The sequence below is a fragment of the Coptis chinensis genome, chromosome 7, assembly GCF_015680905.1.
Source record: "Coptis chinensis isolate HL-2020 chromosome 7, ASM1568090v1, whole genome shotgun sequence".
Taxonomy (NCBI): Eukaryota; Viridiplantae; Streptophyta; class Magnoliopsida; order Ranunculales; family Ranunculaceae; genus Coptis; species Coptis chinensis.
Window position 1 is genome coordinate 25,942,808 of NC_141462.1, and position 23,780 is coordinate 25,966,587.

Consider the following 23,780-nt stretch of genomic DNA (forward strand, 5'->3'; position numbering starts at 1 on the left):
ATAGAGTACGGAATCATTCCACTCTTAACTCTCTAGACTTAAACGAATTCAACTAATCAAACACAAGGAAACAATGGTGAGAGCAATATTTATGGATGCGAATTTATACTACAAAACTAAATATATGAATTTAGATTATACTAAATTAATTAAAACAATTGAATATGACTTGAATAAAATATAGAGAAGAATAGAGAGAGATTGAAATCCACTTTTTAATTTCTTAACATGCTAGCATAGATTTGTATAGAAAACCCTAGTCTAGATATTCTCACACAAGGTTAAAATATAAAGACTAGACCTTTAATGATCCCTAATTACTTTATACTATCTCTAGTCATAAACTAATTAGCATGAGAGAAGCTTGTTCTCATTTTCATGGCAAACTCATTATTCTCTAGTTTAGATTAAACTCTTCTTATCTCTAAGTCAAGAAAAACTAAACTTGAAACCCTAAACAACAAATCTATACTAACAAATCAAGTCCCCTCAAAGCTTCATTCAAACTCCCCCTAATGTGAGTTTAGCTTTGATTCATGGGACTATCATGAACAAAAGAAAGAAAAGAAGACATAATAGAAAGAAAAGCAATTGAATTGAATAATAATAATAATTTGAAGGTATTTTAATGGAGGTTTTATGGAGGCAACAATTATAAACCCTAATTACTTAAACTATACTAAACTAAAGAAATGGGAGAGAAAGAGAGAAAGAACCATAATTTACAACTAAACTAAAGAGGGGAGTAGCCAAGTTTTGTTTAGCCTTAACCCTTTATTATATAGGAGAGGGTTAGGTTTACAATTTCGTGCATGGGCTTTGGAGCTGTGTTTTGGGCCACAAAATCAAGCCCAAAACCTAATTACTTAAGTCCAAAAAGGGTTTCTCTGCAGGAATTTACTGTAACACCCTATTTGTCCACTTTTACTGCTTTGATTGAGTTAAGGCTTGGACCATTAGAAAGCACTTTCCAAGCCGGTCGGTTTGACATATAATAGGCCTAATTCCAAGGTATGAGTCCAAAGATACAGCCTGCAGAAGTTATATTGACTTTTTTGCTCTTTTTTTACCCGCATTAACTTTGACTTTTCAGCTTTGACTAGGCTTTAAAAATACTTTTTCTCCTTAAAACTTGGGCTTTAATCATATAATTTCTCTAGCAAGCAATTTGACTCATTTCTCTTGCAAAAGTAACGTATTTCTTCACATAATTGATTCAAAGACCTTAAATACACAAAAACACGTAAACATTACTAACTCTTATTTATTATAAATATAATTGGCCTAAATATAATACTATTAAGGGGTTGAAACTACATTTTTAGGCTCTTATCACCAGTTAATCATCATCACTGTTGGGCAACTAGCTGCTGGTTTGCGACTCCCTTTGACTGACCTCGATCGAGAGATACTAAACCGTTTGACCATCTCTCCTAGCCAAGGCACGAGCAATTTTTGGAGATTGATGTACATTTGTAACTATTATAAATGCGCATCTCAAACCTGATATGCGGAGATCCCAAAAAATCCGGCTTATCGACATTCAAACCTACTATACCTTTGTCGAACGTACTGAAAAAAACAAAAACAGTTTAAATGAGCCTAGTGGTTATTTTTATCCCAAGAAACGAAATAACCGACAGGGTATCATAAGAGTGAATTGAGATAGTGACTTTAGATGGCCACTCTATCCTCTCATTATGTCTGGTCAATGGGAGTCATCTGCTTCTGTCGCTGTTCCCTCATTGGTACACCATGTTTTTAATCTTAGAAGTACGTTATCTATGACCCCATCTCTTGAAACAAAATTTCAATACTCCATCTTGGACCTTTTATCTGATTGGCCTACCCTTGTGCCCTTGTTTCAGTACTAAAACCTGTGACTTTGAGAAGTCGTGGAGAATCTACTAGAGTAATGGAGCTTCTGAAAGGCACTGATGAAGAAATAACTGCTAGAACTGGTGCTGATCAATATGGAAATCCAGCCTCGAATGTCGAGTTACAAGATGTCAACAATTATGTCACTCCTTTATATACCTTAAAGAGTAATGTGCTTAGAGATCAAGATCCTTCACCTCCCCAAACTGTTGTACCTTCCCAAGCTGCTCCATGTTTATTACGACCTTGTTCTTATGAAAAAGGATTTAGAAAAACTTTTGCTTCTTATGAATTGCCTGATAACACTCCTCGATGTTATTTTGATTATATAATTAATGGTTTTAATATGACTGACGATCTTTTTCCCAAAATTAAACAAGAAGTTCTAGACTTCTATAATTATCCACTTTTACAAGATGTATTTGATCACCACTGCTTATTGTACACAGATATGGTATCTCGCATTTCTCGTGATCAAGACAAATCCACCAACAAGTTTCTGAACTTGAAAAAATCAACAGGGTTCCTCCCATGCTTCAATTCCTTCCAAAGAAAAACATGTTGATATTGGACTTCATCAAAAGAAAAGAAAAGAACCTTGTACCACTGAAGTGTTACCACCTACGAAGGTATCTAAGACTGCGAAAACTACCACCACTACTGCACTTGCCTCTGTGCCCTCGAAATCTTCAGCTGTTCCAACCATTATTCAACCCACTGCTCCATCCACTGTTCCTGGTTCTTCTTCTTCATATGAAGTTTTTGTGGCTGATTTTATCCTTCGTAACAAGAAAAGGGTTCTAAAATCTTCTTATCTATTTTATGATCCTCCGACACCTAGACTCGGAGAAGCTCTAGTTATGAACACGATTCTTCCTCGAGATCGATCAGCGATGGATGAAATTCCCATTACTGAACGATTTCACATTTTGTGTTCTTCCCTAAAAAAAGTAAGTATATACCTTTGGCCTTACTCTTATAACGGTTTGCCCATTATTTATAATGTATTAATCTGTTGTATTCTTGATTTCAGGCTAAAGTTGCTGTGGTCAGTCAGTTTGAGAACAATATGACTTCACTCCACCTTCTTAGGGAAGATAATGAAAAATTGAAAAAAGACAAAGAACAACTTCAATACTTTTTTGAAGAAGAAAAGAAAAACCACGCTCTCACTATCACCAAACTCAACACTTCCGAAGCTGCTGAGTCAAACTGCGAATGCCAATCTGAAGACATTTATTGACGAGAATACCAAATTGATTGAGGGATTAAAGCGCTCTTATGCCGATATGGAAGCGAAACTCAAACAAGAAAGGATAAATTTTGAGAAAGAGAAAGCTGAACTCGTGGCCGAAATAGCAAAGGCCGATCTCGAGCTGATTGAAGCTGATCACAATATGAATTATTGTGTTTCTACTATGAATAGTTTCAAACAATACCTTCCTGCCAATGTTATTATACTCAGTATAACCTTGAGTCTGATGATGAGAGCGATATTCCGTCTGAAGCTGCCCTCGATGTCCTAACTGATACCACTGTAGCCGAGGCTAATGAGATTGAGAAAACCAGCAATGAAGATGATGTGGAAAAAACTAACCCCACCGAGACTATGGCTACCCCATCTCTCATTCTTGACACATTTCGTCTTGATCCATTTACTCTAGAGGGAATCGATATGCTTGCTGGTGTTGACTTAGATCTCGAGGCCAGATGCAATGTTCTCAGTCATCCCAAAGACTCCACCATGAGCTGAAATTTGCTCCAATTTATAATATTGATACAATGAGCTATCTATTTTGCCTTATTTTCTTAAACTTCCTTCGACATATGAAATAGATCTATTTTGCTCTTTTTGGTTTGTTTATATTTATAATATATATGTTAGTAGCCTTTGACACTTAAAAACATATCTAAAAAGAAAATTTGAATTTTTAATACCACTCCACTGAAAAGTAGTATCAATTGATACTTACTAATATTTTGAAAAGAAAATTAGACTTTTGATACCACTCTAATTAAAAGTAGTATCAATTGATAGTTAGTAATATTTTGTATCAAAAATTAGACTTTCGATACCACTCCAATTAAAAGCAGTATCAATTGATACTTAGTAATATTTCGAAAAAAAAATTGAATTTCGATACCACTCAAATTAAAAGCAGTATCAATTGATACTTAGTAATATTTTGAAAAGAAAATTTGACTTTCAATACCACTCCAATTAAAAGCAGTATCAATTAGGGGTGGGAATTTGGCCCTAACGACCTTAAGCCGGCCCTGACCGACCCGACCCTAAGCCTTATAAAGCCCTCACAACTAAAGCCCTCACAGAGTTTAGGGCAGGGCCGACCCGGCCCTAATGCCTTCCAAGGCAGGGTCAGGGCTAAGGTTCTGAAACATAGGCCCGACCCTAACCAAGCCCTAGTTATAATTTCACTATAAAATACACAACTAAAACTATCCAACTCCTTGTTACATATTATCAATTAAAATAACACTGTCCTTTGTAATTTATCACTTACCGTATGGGTACTTCTAATAACTTATCTTATATCATAAAAACTTGTAAACCTAATTGTTTCTATCTCACAACTCACGTACACCACACAACTCCCCGTCTAACCTAGTCGCCAAGAACAATAATGAGCACTGGGCACTAGCCTAATGAAAAATAGGTTGACGTCAGTAAAAACTCATTCCATACTCTTATTTGTCTTTGTGTTTTTCAATGTTAAATGTAATTTTGGTGAGATTTGAGTACAAAAAATAACGGATTTATGTCAGTGAAAGCTCATTCCAAAATGTGTCTTGTGCATTTTAACTGTAATTTTGAAATATAAATATGAGTCTCTATGTACTTCAGTTTATTATATTGTGGATATGCATTTTAAATTGTTGGACTTATCAAGAATTATTACTAGATTGGTTGTTATTCAAATTTCAAAGTGGTGGGACTTTGAGTTTGCAAATCTTTGAAATTTTTTTGTAATATAAATGAGTTTTAAAACTGATGCAGTAAAAAAAAGAAAATATATAGGCCCGGCCCTAAACTGTTAAAGGGGCTTAGGGTAGGGTCAGGGCTTAAAATTTAAACTTATGACCCGGCCTGACCCGGCCCTATGGGGACTTTAAGGCCGGGCTGGCCCGGCCCTAATAACTGAAAGGCTTTAAATGTTTAGGGCCGGGCTAGCCCGACCCGGCCCATTGCCCACCCCTAGTATCAATTGATACTTAGTAATATTTTGAAAAGAGAATTTGACTTTCGATACCACTCCAATTAAAAGCAGTATCAATTGATACTTAGTAATATTTTGAAAAAAAAAATCGAGTTTCGATACCACTCCAATTAAAAGCAGTATCAATTGATATTTAATAATATTTTGAAAAGAAAATTTGACTTTTGATACCACTCCAATTAAAAGTAGTATCAATTGATACTTAGTAATATTTTGAAAAGGAATTTAGACTTTCGATATCACTCCAATTAAAAATAGTATCGATTGATATAATATCTTCAAGATCGATATATCTCTATAGATACCATTGTCTTTAATCCATAATTTTTGACCTGGTATCGAGATGAAGATCTACAGATCACCAGGATATTTTCTTTGATCTGGTACCAGGATACGAACTCGTAACCTTGCTTGAATACAAATTTGATAATGAACTTGTAACATTTACTCAATATAAAAAACTCATACTACCAACAATAAATAAATTCAACCATCTAACTCAAAACCCAACATGCACTGAATTAAACGACGCCATTAAACTTTAGTGAACTATCATTTAAACCTTAAACCGTCTCGTGCACCATTAATTTTTTCATTACTTTTTCATTAATTTTCCTCGTTTTCTTAGTAATCACCATTAACTTTCCTCGTTTATTGTTAAACATCATTAACTTTCCTCGTTTTCTTGCTAATCACCACTAACTTTTCTCGTTTTCTTGCTAAACACCATTAATTTTCCTCGTTTTTTTGCTAATCACCATTAACTTTCCTCATTTTTATAATTTTTTACTACTATAAAAAGACCTTCATCTGCTGATTATAAACCATCTTTTGTACCTCTTACTGAAAACACCAAACCTAAAAAAAATGTCGCTTATCTCAATCTTCCTTACTATTCTTGCTGTTTTCATGGTTCTCTTAGACTGACCTCATTGGTCAGGCTGTCCTACCACCGAGTATTCAGATGATGAAGAAGAGCATGAAGAAGAAGAAGAACAACAACAAATAGAAGAAGACAAAGAAGAAGAAGAATATGAAGATGAATGGCTTCGAGACCCATATTGTTATGAAAAAAGTAATAATAGGTCTTCGATTGATGGTGATGACGAGGATGATGGTGATGATGAGGATGGAGATGAAGATGAAGATGAGGATGACAATAAAGATGAAAATTAATGTTTTTCTTTATGTTATTTAGTTTTACATTCGATGTGTAACAACCTTATTTTGCTTATGTTGTCCCTTTTTAATGAATTATTATCACACTACTTTTGCTTAAACACAAAATTTTCAGTGCAACTCTATCAAATGGCATTTGCAATTATTTAAAAAGAACAAATTTTAAATTCGATACTATTCCCCTGACATATTTATAACCAAAAAATGAGAAAGAAAATATCTCTTATTGTTACATACTTTAACCGTCTACCTCCTTTTTCTTTGACTTGGTATCGAGCATACGATACCACATATACTAAGACTTTCATCACGATCTTGATGTGATATCGACATTTCTGTCAATACGAGGATTTTTATCACGATCTTGACCTCATATTGACATTTTTGCTAATACCAGGATTTTTTTACCCGAACTCGACATTGTTGTCTAGAACTGGATTTTTTTACTCGAACTCGACATTGCTGTCAAGAACTGGATTTTTTACCCAAACTCGACATTGCTGCCAAGAACTGGATTTTTTTACCTGAAATTAACATGTTTGACAAGAACTGGATTTTTTTACTCGAACTCGACATTGCTGCCAAGAACTGGATTTTTTGACCTGGTATCGAGATGAGGATCTACAGATCACTAGGATTTTTGTTTGACCTGTTATCAATATATAATTCTAGAGATACGAGGATCTGCGATATTTGTATAGATATTGCTTTTGAACTGATCAATCTCTTTATTGAATGCATAACTTTGAAAAATACATCATGATACTTAGAAGTATTCTTTATTGATAAAATGCTTTCAAATTGCTTATATTTTGAGGCTTTGGTAATATTACACCTTCAGCCGTTTTTAAGTAGTAAGCTCCATTGATTCCCACTTTGTGAATGATGTAAGGCCCATCCCAGCTTGCTGCTAGTTTGCCAGCCCTTTTCTCTTTAGTTGCTTGAGTAACCATTTTCAAGACCAAATCACCTTCTTGAAAATGTCTTTCTCTCACTTTTTTGTTGAAAGCTTTTCTGAGCTGCCGATGGTATGTGTCGAGCCTTAATCTTGTTTGATATCTTGTTTCCTCTAGATTTAGGATTTCTGCTGCCATTACTTCATTATTTTGGCCATTCATTAAAACTTTGGTTCTGGATGTCAATACCACCATTTTTTGATGGAGTTACTGCTTCCATGCCATAAGCTAATGTAAAAGGAGATTCACCCGTGGCAGTTCGAGTTGTCGTTCTATAAGCCCATAGAACATTGTTTAATTCATCCACCCAGAGACCTTTCTTGTCTTCCAACTTTTTCTTGATATTATCCATAATGGTTTTATTTGTTGCTTCTGCTTGCCTGTTACCTTGAGCATAATATGGCGCAGATGTGAAATGCTTCACCTTGTATGATTCCAAAAAAGCTTTTACTTTTCCCCCTTCGAACTGTGGCCTGTTATCTGATATAATGGCATATGGCAACCCGTATCGACATATTACTCTTTCGAAAAGAAAATTTATCACATCTTGCTCCTTTATGTGTTGTAAGGCTATGACCTCTACCTACTTGGTGAAATAGTCTATGACCGCGAGCATGAATCGTCTTTTACCTCTTCCAAGTGCTAGAGGACCGACAATATCCATGCCCCATAGCGCAAAAGGCCATGGGTTCGATACACAGTACAACTCTTCAGCTAGAACATGTATAACATTTCCATGTATTTGGCATTGCATGCACTTTTTAGCATAACGAAGACAATCTCTGCACATCTGGGGCCAAAAATATCCTTGCCTCGTGATTTTATTTGCCAATGATCCTCCAGCTGAATGGTTTCCACATTCTCCTTCGTGGAGTTCTGCAATGATTAAATCTGCATCCTCGTGTGATATACATTTCAGATGCGGACCTCCTGGATTGTTTTGATATAGCTCATTATCAATCAATACATATCTTTGTGCTCCAGACTTGATTCTTCTGGCTTCATTTTTGTCCTCAGGTATTTTACCCTTAAGTAAATATGATATATATGCTTCCATCTATGACGCCCCCAGTGTGTCAATTTCCATAACCTCTGGTTCGTCGACATCGATGTTTGGCCTCTCCTGGATGCCGATGTGCAAAGTGTGGCATCACTGGCAAATAAGCTAGGGCGTCTGCATGCCTTTTTTCATTTCTATTGAGGTGCTAAAGCCATATTTTACTAAAGTCCCTCAACTTAGTTTTTATAAAACTCAAGTAATCCACCATGTTATCACATTTTGCTGAATATCCTCCATTAATCTGGTTGACAATGAGCATTGAGTCACTAAAAATTGATAATTCTTTCACTTTGAGAGATTTAGACATCTCGAGTCCGGTGATTAATGTTTCGTACTCAGCCTCATTGTTCGATGCATGGAATCCTAACGTTACTGCTGTTTCGAGCCTTTGATTTTTGGGTGTAACCAATACAACCCCGATGCCACATCCCTTACTCCCAGATAATCCATCGACAAATAGTTTCCAACCATTTGTTCTAGGCCATGGATCATCTGTATCGATAATATCCTCAGGCTTTTGCAGCGTTGAGAACTCTTCTTCTTCCATGCCCCAACTAGCATCCTCACATGGAAAATCAGCTAAGAAGTCGGCCAGTACCTGAATTTTCTCTGATACTCGGTTTCGGTATTCAACACCAAATTCGTTTATTAGTACTGACCATTTCGACATTCTTCCTGATTTGGCAGTTTTCGCTAGAGTCAGCTTTAATGGTAGATTCATCATAACTATCACAGAGTGTGATTGAAAATGCAGTTTCAGCCTCTGAGATGAGAATAAAAGCGCCAAAGCATATTTCTCCAGTGTCAAATATCGTGTCTCTGCCTCAAGCATTGTTTTGCTTTGAAAATACACTGGTCTTTCAACATACTTTTTAACTTTTACCAATACCGAACTTATAGCAAATTCTGACACAACCAAATAGAGAAACAGACTTTCTCCCTCATCTAGCTTTGTAAGCGTCGGCATTTCTTGTAGATATTTCTTTAATTCATAAAATACTTCTTCACATTCTTCATTCCAACATAATTTAGTATTCTTTTTAAGCAACTTGAAAAGCGGCTTACATCGATCAAAGGTTCTGGATATAAATCTATTGAGCGCAGCTATTCTTCCAGTCAGCCTTTGTATCTGCTTTCTAGTTGTTAGAGATGGCATTTCTGAAGTGCTCGTATCTGATCAGGATTAGCGTCAATGCCTCGCTTGGTAACAATATACCCCAATAATTTTCCAGAGCTGACCCCGAAAGTACACTTCTCTAGGTTAAGCTTCATATTAAATTCTCGCAATATTCGAAATACAGTATCGAGGTCCTTCACATAATCTTCAGCTTTCTTGGACTTTATAACCATATCGTCGATATAAACTTCGACAATTTGTTTTATGAGCTTCTTAAACATTTTCTCCACTAACCTTTGATAAGTAGCTCCAACATTTTTCAACCGAAATGGCATTCTGATGAAACAGTATATACCTCCATTAACGACGAACGCTGTTTTGAGTTGATCTATAATAGCCATTAGAATTTGAAAATATTTTGAATATCCATCGCAGAAACTGATTAATTCGAAACCAGCTATTTAGTCAACCAACTCATCTATCCTTGGCATCGGATAATGATCTTTAGGACACTTCTTATTTACATCGATAAAGTCGACGCAAATTCAAACTCTACCATCCTTCTTGGGCACTACAACTATGTTCGCCACCCATTAAGAATGATCCACTTCTCTAATTATGCCATTATTTAACATCTTTTGTATCTTGGCTTGCACCGCTTCTTCGTACATTGGTCTAGCCTTTTAATGCTTTTGATGGATTAGATTTGCATTTTCTTCCATATTCAACTTGTGTGAACATATAGTTGGGTCAATACCGGTGAGGTCCAACATTGACCATGCAAAAACATCCTGATTCTCTTTCAAAAAGACCATCAACTCATTTCTTATAGTGGCAGACATTTCTGTACCAATGAACGTATGACGCTCACTTTCTCCCGTACCAATATCAATTTTTTCCACCGCTTATATTGTTTTTCTTTCCCAAGGTTCTTCATTTTGCTTTAGCTCTTGTGTGAAATTTACCTGCTCATGTATCTACATATTCGTGTCGGTAGGTAAAGCTTGCTGTAACTGCTACTTAGAACTTTCTAAGACGCCCCCAGTGTATTGGCTTTTTTCCTTCATCATCCCCTTTACAATGACGCAATTATACTTTTCTGACCCCGACTGATCCCCCCTAATTTCGTGCAAGTCATACATAGTGGGAAATCTAATTATCTGGTAGAATGTACTTGGGACAGCACGCATATCGTGTATCCACTTTCTACCAAGTATTGCATTGTGGTCGGAGTGATACTTTATGACCACAAACTTCATCATCACTATCTGAGGTCCCGCTCGAACTAGCAATTTTATTTTCCCCATGGGCTTGGTAGAGCTTCCATTAAACCCAAAGAAACTGAATTGTGATGGCTTTAGATGAGTCTCATCGAGACCAATTCCTGTGAATGCTTTCCAAAATAAAATATTCACAGAACTACCACAATCCACGAGTATCTTTTGCATATCATATCCAGAGATATGCAAAGTGATAATGCATTATCATGCGACAACATCACCTTAGACAGGTCATCTGGTACGAACATAATTGCTCCTGGGATACTAGTCGATACCAGACTCTGACTTACTGGAACAGACTCAACATTGACCTCGAGCACTTCTTTTACCGTTGAAATCTTTCTTATTTTATCTCTCATGATTTTCTTCTATGGTATTTCCCCTTTGTAGATCATATTTATTACTCCAAGGGGTTTATCGTGTATTGTTGCTATTTCTGCGGGTCTGACATTAGCCCTAAATTCTCGCAACTTATCCTTCATTAGTCTATCAATTTCTTTTAATAATTGCAAGCATCTATTTGATTGTCTCATGGTTCTCAATCTTGTGGAATTGACAGTAAGGCTTGCCTTTCATCTCCCTGAGAGTGTATTTTGGCCAGGTCACGAAATCTTCTTTTGCGATCCTCCTTAATATATCTTCCGGTGTGGAATTGATGGCGATAAAATTACTGGGATCTAGGTCTTTTTTTAGTGTCCTCTCATATTTCCTTCTTTGTTGTGGTTGATTATCCCGATTTGTATAATGCTCCTGAGGTCTTTTGTTATCTGACCTCGAGGGATCTCGACTCTTGTGTCGATCTCCAATATCTTTGTCTCTCTTTCCTGTCTCCGACACTTGCAATACAGTTTGCACAGTGGCTGCATTTATCCTTTCTTCCACTCTAATATCTCTTTCAGCTTTGTCATACAACTCTTGTAGACTTTTAATTTCTTTTCGCAAGAGATATTTGTGCATATATGATTCAGGTATCACACCTGTTTGGAAAGCCATGACAACTGTCATTTCAAACTCATCGAGCCTCTCGACCGATTAAGTTTTGGTCTTGAATCTCGCCAAGAAATCCTTCAAAGACTCATTTTTCCCTTGTTTCAGCTAGAATAGAACCGACACCTGTTTCGGCTTCACCCTTTGATGACCATAATTGGTGAGGAATCTTTCTTCGATTTCATGAAAACATGAAATGGTCCCCTCAAGTATTGTACAAAACCACTTCAATGCTTTGCCTTTAAGGCTCGAAGAAATTGATCGACATAGTATGGAATCCCAATACTCTGTTCCGTGATATATTAAGAACTGGTGTCGATAGCTAAAGAGATGGTCCATGGGGGCTCCCATCATACTGGGTGAAGTTTGGATTCTTGAATTTTGGAGGTAATGGCACCCTCTCTACTTCCTTTTTCAACGGGTTTCTACTTACATCATCTGCCAATTTACGAATCGAGGTTGCGCCAATGTAGTGATCAAGTATCTTCTTCTAAGATCAGCTATGAATTGAATAGGTTTGGATTGAATTGATAATAGGAAAAAAATGAAACTCAAGCTTTAGTATTCATCATTAATAGTGGTTACAAAGTCGCTCTCTCTCTGTTTCGCTCTGGTTTTACAAGTATTTTTGTAATGAATCGAATCCCCTTTCTTTCTCTTGATTATCGTTTTATATATTCCTCCAGCTATAGTGGTGCCAAATCCTATCCTGAAGCATGCCCATTCTCCTTCTTCTCCTTCCTTTTCTCGCTTGTTCCTGTAATCATAAACTTATGTGCAAGATACCGACAGTTATGTCGATATTTTGAGTTAGTTACGATATTCGGGCTGGAATATCGGATTGACGATTATTTACCCATGACAATAATGCTGATAAGAATGTAATGATGGTAAAAGTGCTACAGTGGTGCCACCTATAACCTAATGCTAATGGTAGCAATGATGAGTGTGTCAGGTGATGAGTCATTAGTGTTGAACTGATCTTGATAAGTGGGTGCCTATTTGTATGTCTGGGGGTGCTATGAGCAGTTGTCATGCATGTCGTGTTGGAAGTGAGGTGAGTTTGTGATTACTCACTAACAAAACAAGAGCAGCGCACACAAACTAGCACTCTCTAATTACTTAAACTTCACTGTATTTTTAAAATGACAGACTTATATAGGTATATATAGGGACTTAGAAATATCTAGATTCATGAATGACTCTTAGATTACTTAGGTACATTCATTTACTACTAGATACATGCACTCATTAATACTAGGTTATAGAAGCAATTATACACTGAATTTGCTTTATTTTCCAACATCCCCTCCTAAACCAAATTCTCTTCCATCAACCACTCCCAACATGTTATTCAACTTGTTGAAAACATCAGTTTTGAGGGGTTTTCTGAAAATGTTTGCAGCCTGATCTTGTGTCTTGACAGAAACCAATTCGATGTCGTTATTCTTCACTTGCTCCCGAATAAAATGAAAACGAGTATCGATGTGCTTAGTCCTTCCATGTAACACGGGGTTCTTTGCCAATGCAATAGCAGATCTATTGTCAATATAGACTTTTGTAGGTTTTTCTTGCTACACCTGAAGCTTTTTGAGAAGCTTCCTTAACCACATCGCATGACATACCGCACTTGATGCAACTACATACTTGGCATCACAAGTAGAAAGAGTAACTATAGGATGTTTTTTCGAAAACCAAGCGAAAGCGGTTTCTCCCATGTAGAAAACAAATCCGGTAGTACTCTTTCGATCATTCAAATCACCACCCCAATCACTATCTAAAAAGTCTTCAAGCTGAAAATCGCTACAACTAGAATAGGACAATCCATGACTAGTCGTACCTTTGATGTACTGAAGGATTCTCTTGGCTGCTTGCATATATGAGAACTTAGGTTCTTCCATATATCGACTGACTAGTCCAACACCATAGAGAATATCAGGTCTGGTGCAAGTAAGATACCGTAGGCTTCCAACCAAACTCTTGAAAGCACTAGGATCAACTTTTTCTCCATCGTCATACTTGGACAACTTGTGAACACAGTCCACAGGGGTAGAAACAACTTGGCAGTTTTTCATCTTAAACTTCTTGAGGACCTCTCTTGCATATCCTTCTTGATTGATAAATATTCCCTGATCCAGCTGCTTCACTTCTATGCCAAGAAAATAAGACATGAGACCGATGTCTATCATTTCAAACTCGTGAACCATGAACTCCTTAAACCCCTTGAACATCTTGGGATTATTTCCTGTAATGATTAGGTCATCCACATACAAGCAAACAAACAAAATATCTCCATCTGTAGTCCTCTTGGAATAAAGAGCATGTTCATATGGACATTTTTGAAAACCATTGCCTTCAAAGTATTGATTAATTCTGCTATTCCACGCCCTAGGAGCCTGTTTCAATCCACACAAAGCCTTGTTCAATTTTATCACCTTGTTTTCATGACCGAACATAACCCATTGGTTACTCCACGTAGACCTCTTGAAGGTAGCCGTTCAGGAAGGCAGATTTGACATCCATCTGTGCTATTTTCCATTTGTTTTGAGCTGCTAAGGAAATGATTAACCTTATGGTCTCCATACGAACAACAGGAGCAAATACTTCATCATAATCTATTCGGGGTCTTTGACTATACTGTACCCTTTTGCAACCAATCTTGCCTTGTATCTCTCAACTTCTCCACCAGAATTCTTTTTTTCTTTGAACACCCATTTAACTCCAATTACTTTATGTCCTCTTGGAAGCTCAACTAGCTCCCACGTATGATTCTTTTCAATTGACTTTATTTCTTCATCCATGGCTCCTTTCCATCTATTGTCATGCACAACATATTCAAAATCAATTGCTTCACTATCCGCAAATAAACAAAATAATGTAAATTCATCTCCTTCAATCTCTTCGATCTCCTCATAAAGATCTTGTATATGTTTTCTTCCTCTTGGTCCCACACTTGAGTTGGAATCTTCTTGAGAGAGGGGAGATTGTAGCTGAAATTGAGGAGTAATCAGAGTTTAATTTGTGGCTCATGGACTTCTTCGCCAACTTGTGCGTGGTTCCTCCACTTCACTTTCAAAGAAAGGGAGAAAATCATACTTCTCTTCTTTTGGAACATTCCAATCCCATGAAGCTTCTTCATCAAACTCTACATCTCTACTAATGACCGGTGTAACGCCCGTATTTAAAATACATATTTATTTTATTTATTTATTAATTAATTAAATTATTTATTTAAAAATTGGTTGGATTGGATTTGGATATGTGGGCCTGGTTTCTGGGCCCGAGTCTGTGTTGGGCTTGGGTTTCAGACCCAGGTATATAAACACATTGTTCTAGAGAATAGGGTTCTGGGAGAATAAAAAATATAAAAATGGAGGCAGAGCTAAAACCCGTTCTTTGGAGGCGTTGGAGTCGCGACGACTCGGACTAGGAGGATTTTGTCGAGCTGTTCATTATTGTGAGTAGATATTTTATAGATTTTTATTTTATAAAATCTTCGTTACTGTCGATTTCTTTTATGTTAAAATCTGTTGCGTTATTTATTAAATGGGTTAATTATTCGTATATTGTTTTGGTTAGTATTGAATGACCGCTAAACCGCTGAACTGTTGAGAACCGCTGAAATGAGGTCGTTACTGGCGGCCATAGAAAAATCGTCGGTGCATGTTTTGAACTGTTGGGTGGTTTTGTTATAAGTTGTTGGTTGATGAGTGGCTGTAGACCGGTGGTTGGGGGTGGCCTGTTGGAGTTCTGTTGGAGTTTGGGCGGAGACGTTAATGGCGTCCTGTTTATGGCTGTTTGAACTCGTTTTTATGTTGTTGGTTATGGGTTGTTGAGGGTTGAGTGGGGGCTTGATAGTAGTGCTATCGAAGCTTATGGAAGTCGTCAATGGCGGTGGCCGAATCGTTGGTTGGGCTGTTTTTGGTTTAATTGGTTGTGTTGTTTTGCTTTGTTGGGTTGAGGTTAGATTGTGATGTCGGATTAAATGTTGGATTTGTGTGAGGGCTGTGGTTGGAGGTTGGTTGAAGCCATCAATGCGCGATTTGGCTTTGAAGTCGCTACTGCGCGTGCTTGTGGTGAGAGGGAGAGGAACTCGACTTTTCCATGTATTAAAGATGTGGGGTTTTTCATTTGGAGTCAAACCGCTAGGTTGAAATGGGTGGTCGTGTGGAGGATTGTGGTGGCCGGATTTTGGTGGCTGGTGGTGGAGGATCAGTTGGAGAAGATGAACTGTGGTCGGTCTGGGCTTGAGGCTTGGGCCTTAGCTTGTTTATTGGTTGGGCCGGTTCTATTTCTTGCTGGGCCGAAATCTAATTTAAGTGGTTGGGCCTTAGCTAGTTTAGAGTGTTTTGTTTGGGCCCGATTTCATTAAGTTTTGGGACCAGTTTTAGTGTTAGTTGTGGGCTGAGTTCTATTTCGGTTTTGGGCCAAAACTAATTAGTTTTCTTTGGGCCGGTTTCTAATTTTATGTGGGTTGGTCCTTATGTCCCCATTTGGGTCAGGTGGAATAAATAAGTTGGTTTTAGACTTTTGGGTTCTAAGGTTTGGGCTTGGCTAGTTGGATCCGAACCATTTCCTTGGTCATGAGCCCATGAGCCATGCACATTGACCTTAGCCATGAACCATGGCTATGACCTTGAACCTGTCGAACATGGAACGACAGTTTGACTTTGACCACTGACAGTTGACTTTGACTTTGACCATTGAACGTTGACTTTGACAGTTTGACTTTGATCAGTGACCGTTGACTTTGACAGTTCGACTTTGACCGTTGACTTTGACCATTGACTATTGACTTTGACCGTTGACTGTGGAATGTTGACTTTTTTCCAGTTTTTCATATATTTAAGAATATGGACAAATATAATAATAAAATATTGTCGAAAATTATATAACGTTGTTTGTCATTATCTAATTAAATTTTGACGTGAGTAGTGCAATATAATATTGGCACGTAACTAGAGGGGAATTCTGATAATAAGAATTTGATATATATGTTTTTATGAGTTTTAAATTATATACGGACTTAGATTTATAGACTTTAGTATTGGGCTTTGATTGTGGACTGTGGACTGTTTAATTGTGCTACGTTTTATGTTGTATATTATATAGACAAATGTAGTAATAAAATACTGTGGAAGCTTGTATAAATTTGGTTGTCATTATCTAAGAAAGATTTGACATTGATGTTGTGTATTTTTGACACGTGACGATATTGAGATGTTAGGAGACATTATATTCCTATTACGCTATAATAAAAATGTATGCGATACGTTGAAGCAATTGTGACATTTTATGATATGTTGGGAGGTATATATTAAATGCAATATTTTTGGAGAAATAAAGATATAACCGCTCCATTATTATATATGTGAGATGCTACTATGAGGTAGTATAGTATTGGTGAATATTTTCCCACGGGAGTGTGGCGTGGTGCAATAATATATTGGCACGTGAAATAATGAAAATGGTTATGAGATATATTGAGATACTTGTAAATATTGTGGCTTAGTGCAATAAGGTAATTGACCTGCACGTGATATAGTGGAATTATTATGAGTCATAAATGTATGACACCGGAATAAATTACGTAACGAAAATCCTAGAACCTGACTACCACAACTCATGTGATTGGCCCTTCTGGCGTTTCAGTTAATCTGAATGGCCTTCGGGCGTAAGTAATGTGATTGGCCCTCCTGGCGTTTCAGTAAAGCTGAATGGCCCTCCTGGCGTAGCCGAATACTGGCTTGATTATTCTGTTCGCAAAATAGAACGAGACGCGCGATATTTTATGCCGAATAGTGGCATTACTTACATAATGGCTTCCGTGTGAGGATTTACCTGGTGTGCGGCATCCCGCTCAGGGTAGTTACGCACGGAGTGGTACATTATGTAAGGGGAGGCATGTGGATGTACATGTTCGGCGTTGGGTAGCGATTGTGGTAGCCAGGGAAACTAGGTAAGACATAGATACGACGTGAATTTTAAGGACACACAAAGAAAGTCTAAACTAATATAATTATGGTAATATGTTGGTAAATGATATATCTCTAGATAGATGATTGTATATGTTTGGCTGGTTAGTAGTTTAGTTAGAACCTAAGGCGCCTCGTGGAGGAACTAAATGCCTTTTTATTATACGTATAGTCTGTTGTGTGGTTAGTGGGAAGTTAAGGCGCCTCAGTGGAGGAACTACCTACCTAGATTATTGTACTTAAGGATGCTGTATTAGTCGTTGAAAGTTAAGGCGCCTCGGTAGAGGAACTAACTGCCGTATGGTTTGTGTATATATTTGTATAAAAATATGTTGTATTTTAGAGCTACTCACACCAGCATTTTTATAATGCTGACCCGATTTGCATGTTTGCTTATCGGGTGTGTTCATTAAATGAACACAGTTGATAAATCTTGACAGGTTTAGTGTTGAAGAAGATTGGTTGCTGCTTGTGGCATGCGTTAGCGTTGCTTTTCAAGATAGGTTTTGTTTTCCCTTAAGGTGATATAGATTTTCAGTTGAGGAAATATTATTTGTATTTTCATTTGTAATTTTAATTAAAGAGTTATTGAAAAGAGATTTGTAACCTAATCTTATTTGATGAATTTTTGTAATGAAGATGACATTTGTTTAATTGAAATATTTATTGGTTTTTTAATTATCCGCATATTTAAACTGTTTATGGGTTTTTGGGAGTTGAGAGTGCGTCACACCTCGGAGATCGAAGAGTCGGGAACAAATAATGTTTTTCCGAATTCTGTCGAAATTCGGGGTGTGACAACCGGCTTCTTTGAGATCGAATCATATAGCTTATATCCTTCAGTTCGAGAATCATAGCCAATGAAGACATACTTAGGACTCTTGTCATCAAGCTTAGTTCATTTCTGATCCGGTATATGTACGTAAGCAATGCATCCAAAAACTCGTAGGTGGTGAATGCTTGGCTTCATTCCACTCCATGATTCTTGTGGAGTCTTACGCCACACCTTCTTGGTTGGATTGCGATTCAGCAAGTAGGTAGCACATTCAATCTGCCCAGAATTGTCTAGGCATTTTCTTGCTCTTTAACATACTCCTAGCCATGTTCATTATGGTACAATTTCTTCTTTCAGCCACACCATTTTGTTGTGGTGTATATGATGCAGTCAAAGGCCGCCGAATGCCATTATCTTCACAAAATTCTTCAAATTCCCTTGAAGTGAATTCGCCACCTCAGTTGGACCTTAAAGCAATCAATTCAGCTCCACTTTCTTTCTCAAAAAGCAACTTTAATCTTTTAAATTTGGAGAACACTTCTGATTTTCCTTTCAAGAAGTATGTCCATGTCTTGCGTGTAAAGTCATCAACGAACACAAGAAAGTATCAATTCTGACCAAGCGAAACGGGTTTTGATTGGCCCGCAAACATCAGTATGCACCAATTCTAGGGGCTTCCTTGCTCTAAATGTAGCTTCTTGTGGAAAGCTCTTTCTTAGATGCTTACCAAGCAAACAACCTTCACATAAATTCCCCGCATTATCTATAGAAGGCAGTCCTTTCACCATGCATTTGTTAGACAACAATTTCAAGCCTTCAAATTTTATATGGCCATAACTCATATGCCACAACCATGAGCTGTCTTTTGCACACACTTTCAAGCATTGCACAACCTCATTCTGAATTTGCAATTGAAAGATCCTATTGCTTGTCATAGGAACTTGGCAGATTAATTTTCTGTCTTGATCTCTTATGGAAAGTTTGCAATCTTTCAAATGAATATCATAACCCTTCTCTAGAAGTTTCCCGAGACTTAGAATATCACTCTTCATATCTGGAACATAATAGACATCGGAAATGAATTGTTGATCTCCATTCTTCAAATGAAATGGAATTTTGCCTTTGCCTCTAACTGGCACCTTCGAGCCATTCCCAAATGTGACCGAACCACACACCCATTTAACTCCAATTGTAAATTCATCAATTGATGAGTAGTCGTCATGCACGTCGGGGGGAGCCATGAGCAGTCGTCGTGTATGTCGGAGCAACTCGGAGTAGGAGGTCCCTTACACTATGATTTCCTCATCAATTGATTTTAGGTACTATTGTACAAGACCTCCCCCATAGTTATTACAGTGACAACATTATTGTAGAGTTCCATCTTTTCAGAATATTTGAATTCTGTTGCTGTAACGCCCCAAATCTCAAACAATAACATACCTAAGATACATGACTTTTATAGTAAAAATTTCAGCACGGTCTCCTCTGTATTTTCAACATTTCATAAATATGATAACCTGTCATAACCTGAAAATTTAATAAGAATACATCTAAACCAAATATAAAACCTCATATCTCAGTCGTAAATTCAACTACTAAAATATATATTGATTCGTAGAACCAACTACTTAACCATCTCGACCAATGCCAGTGAAGTCAAGTAACCAATCCTCGAATAAGAATAAAATTATAAATATACAAACATCCCAGAAACCCTAATACACAACCTATATAGTGCAACTAACATACATACATCTAAGTCCCATAACTATCAAAAGGTTTACGCCCTTAACAATAAGTACTTACTATAAAACTTTCTAAAAGAGATACAAAAGAGAAAGATACTAAAGCGTCTTGACAAGTGCCAGATCACTTGAGTACCAAACTAATATCGGTTAAACAAACTAAACAAATAAAGATATCTCTAATATAGCAACCGGGTGGACACAAACACAACTAGAATTAATGACACTCATAGCGATAAATATCTAAATTATAGTAAAACATACTCTCAGCGCCATTGCTACATCTATCTATTCGTAACTAAATAACATACGTACAACATTAAACCTGAATCACTTAATATCAGTTCTTCCAAGCAAAATACGTGAGGACCCAATATTAAACATATCACACTAAGCACGCTCTAACATATATAGTTATGAAATAAAACAACGATCAAACATCGGAAACAAAGAACTCTACGAGGTAGGTACCTACGGAAGCGGCTGTGTCAGGTGGCTGCCTACGTACCCTTTCAGGGATCAAGCTATACGTAGTTCTTCCATCTCATACTAATATACAAGGTTACCAAACTCAAAGAATACTAGGTCCCATGCATATTCAACGCCAAGAATAAAATTTAACAATAGCCATGCACAAACTAAAACCTTAGCTATACAAGCCATAAACAACGAGCTATAATATCCTGTACATACCATTAGAACATGAAAAACCAAACTATGAAATGATTAATACAAATAAATAAACAACCCATCACCTATACAGCCACCGCTCGACTCAAATAATTAGTCGTACCAATCAAATTGATTTTAGTGGTTAGCTGCATGCATTTCAAACATGCCACACACCATATTAATAATAAAATTATGAATTTGATAGCAAGAGTTGTAAATCTACAAGTATGCAACAAACAATACTCACTACATATTTCTACTCGTAGTTTCAAATTCTAATTAATCTTAAGAGATTTGAGGGTATAGATAACTTACCTAAACTCCTTTTGAATTAGCTCCTAATTCACTACCCAATCAAAACCTTAATTAACTTGTATCTCATGTTTTCTAGGTACCCAAGAAGTCAAATTCTATACCCAACCATTATTCGAACTCAATTGCGCCCTTAAGGGGCAAATAGAGAGCAGCGGCGAAACCCTAGATGGAGCGAGATTTTCCCGAGAGAGTTTCCTCCGAGAGAGAGCCTGAAAGAGACCGAGAGAGAGACCGAAGACCCCTTTTTCTATTTTTCAGCCCAGAAGATAAAGCCTAAAAGTCCAAAGCCCATAGCCCAAAGATTTGGGGTTTTGCATACTTCCACCCTTAAAAGGATTTCGTCCTCGAAATTCAACGTACTCGTGGGTACACACACTTGAATACCTTTGAAGAGTCAAACTATAAGATTAAACTAGTTATGGTCATACATAAAATAATCACCAAGGGCCTCTGTCTTCCAAACAGTTAGATAAGGACACACATAAAGCAACTTAATCCATCATCCCATCTTAATAACACAATCAAACACTCTAGCAACTCCACACACGCCAAATCAATAAAATTCAATGAACAAACCCAAATTAGACTTGAGAGATAGAGATAAGATTTACTCACCTTCAATTTGCACATGAATTCCCTCAAATAAGAATGTTTTAAATAGAATTCGTCATCCAAGAGGAATCTCTCTTTCCTTTGACATTCCAAGATGATTACGAAAGTATAGGTTGCCAAAATCCCTAATTCTCCTCATTAAATTCGGCTTTCACACTAATTTCCATTTCGCTGAGAAAAGAGATCCATTGGGTACCACTGAGAACCAAGAGCTGAGAGAGCGAGATTCCTTTCCGAACCCCTTCCTAATTCTTCCCATCCTCTCCTTTCTTTTTCCTTTTTTTCTTTTGAGAGATCATGATCCCTCATGGGCCATCCACTAAAAAGCCCATAAAATGGGCTTTTACATATTACTTCTACCCTTAAAAGAATTCGTCCCAAAATTCAATAACTTCGAAGTTACCAAACGTGACATGCAACACAAGGCCAAAAGTTTAAAACACAAACACGTATCAAAGATTACACTAAGAGAACTAGTACCTCATTAGGGCAGAAGGAAACCAGCCATATAATATAATGCATAAAGAAATGCACATATATATACCCGAGGGTGGAACATACCATAGTAATTACCACCCACAGTAGATTAGCTACGATCATCAAGCACTAAGGTAGAATCAACACACAATACTCACTAAGGCACATAATTAATCACATATCCTGCTCTTGCACCAAGGCATACCATCTCAAAGGAGATGTTTAAAACATCAGAACAACAAACAAATTGAAAAGAACAACGAATACAAGTCAATCGAAGAATCTAACATACTCAAGTTCAAGCAAAAGTCCTTCCAACTACCAGTGCTCCACAATCCTCAAAATTCTATGACACCTTGTAAGTTATTCGTCATGTACTCAATGAGTTTGACCGCCATGTGGATAATGGGTTCAACGTGGTTGCATGCCTTAACCGCCATGCCAACATCATCGGCTCAACATGGTTAAGTACATCAACCGCCATTCCAACATCATGGGTTCTACATGGTCATAACTTCACTAGTCACATGATAAGTTCTTCGCCATTCACTCAAGGCATCACTCGCCATGTTTAGCAGTGGGTTCAACGTGGTAGTCCCAACTCTACTGCCACTCTAACACATGGGTTCAACATGATCGAAGGTGCCACTTTCATCAAAGTGGTATGCCCCTTGAGCGACATGGGTTCAACATGAAGAACAATTACGAAAATGTAACAAATAACTCCATGATACATCATAAACAGCTCATTGGATAAGTAAATTTTAGTTCTACCATAGCAACCATCAAATGACAAAAGGGATAAACACACCCACACACGCTCACATTACAATACACACTACAAATCCCATCCACACAACATAAGTAGAAAAAGTGTTTACAAACTTGTCATACAAACAAATTTTGTACAATAAGCACGATCAAATCAAATGTCTACTGTCAGACATAAAATGGACGATCGTCACCATCCACTCTAAATACATTTAACAAATATGGATAAAATGCAAACCAATAAATCATTAACAACTTTATAAACCAACAACATAGTTGAATGTCCTCACTCATTTATTAACCCAAAGTTTAAACCTAAACGTGGTTAGGAGATATTTATGACACCCAAGCCTGCTAGGACACTTGAACCTAAAGCTCTGATACCACTTCGTAACGCTCCAAATCTCAAACAATAACATACATAAGATACGTGACTTTTATAGTAAAAATTTCGGCAGAGTCTCCTCTGTATTTTCAACATTTCATAAATATGATAACCTGTCATAACCTGAAAATTTTAATAAGAATACATCCAAACCAAATATAAAACCTCATACCTCAGTCGTAAATTCAACTATTAAAAGATATACTAATTCGTAAAACCAGCCACTTAACCATCTCGACCAATGCCAATTAACTCAAGTAATCAATCCTCAAATAAGAATAAAATTATAAATATACAAACATCCCAGAAACCCTAATACACGACCTATACAGTGCAACTAACATACATACATCTAAGTCC

General features: G+C 37.1%; 2 protein-coding genes across 2 annotated transcripts; both read right to left on the minus strand.

Moving 5' to 3' along the window:
* Nucleotides 1-7,394: 7,394 nt before the first annotated feature.
* Nucleotides 7,395-8,306, minus strand: LOC147486826 (uncharacterized). Its single transcript, XM_086573861.1, has 2 exons — nt 7,880-8,306; nt 7,395-7,729 (listed from the first exon to the last, which is right to left on the minus strand). Exons 1-2 carry the CDS (start codon nt 8,304-8,306, stop codon nt 7,395-7,397), a joined length of 762 nt encoding a protein of 253 aa, XP_086429987.1.
* Nucleotides 8,307-8,454: 148 nt separating this feature from the next.
* On the minus strand, nt 8,455-9,276 carry LOC147486827 (uncharacterized). Its single transcript, XM_086573862.1, has one exon. The coding sequence runs from the start codon at nt 9,274-9,276 to the stop codon at nt 8,455-8,457; it is 822 nt and encodes a 273-aa protein (XP_086429988.1).
* Between the last annotated feature and the right edge of the window lie 14,504 nt (nt 9,277-23,780).

What these genes read in the sequence shown, in the direction of transcription:
- LOC147486827 (XM_086573862.1), bottom strand. Translation starts at nt 9,276, where the DNA reads ATGCCGACGCTTACAAAGCTAGATGAGGGAGAAAGTCTGTTTCTCTAT.
- LOC147486826 (XM_086573861.1), bottom strand. Translation starts at nt 8,306, where the DNA reads ATGGAAGCATATATATCATATTTACTTAAGGGTAAAATACCTGAGGAC. An exon ending in TCCTCTAGCACTTGGAAGAG is followed by an intron (nt 7,730 to 7,879) that starts GTAAAAGACGAT and finishes CCATTATATCAG; the next exon opens with ATAACAGGCCACAGTTCGAA.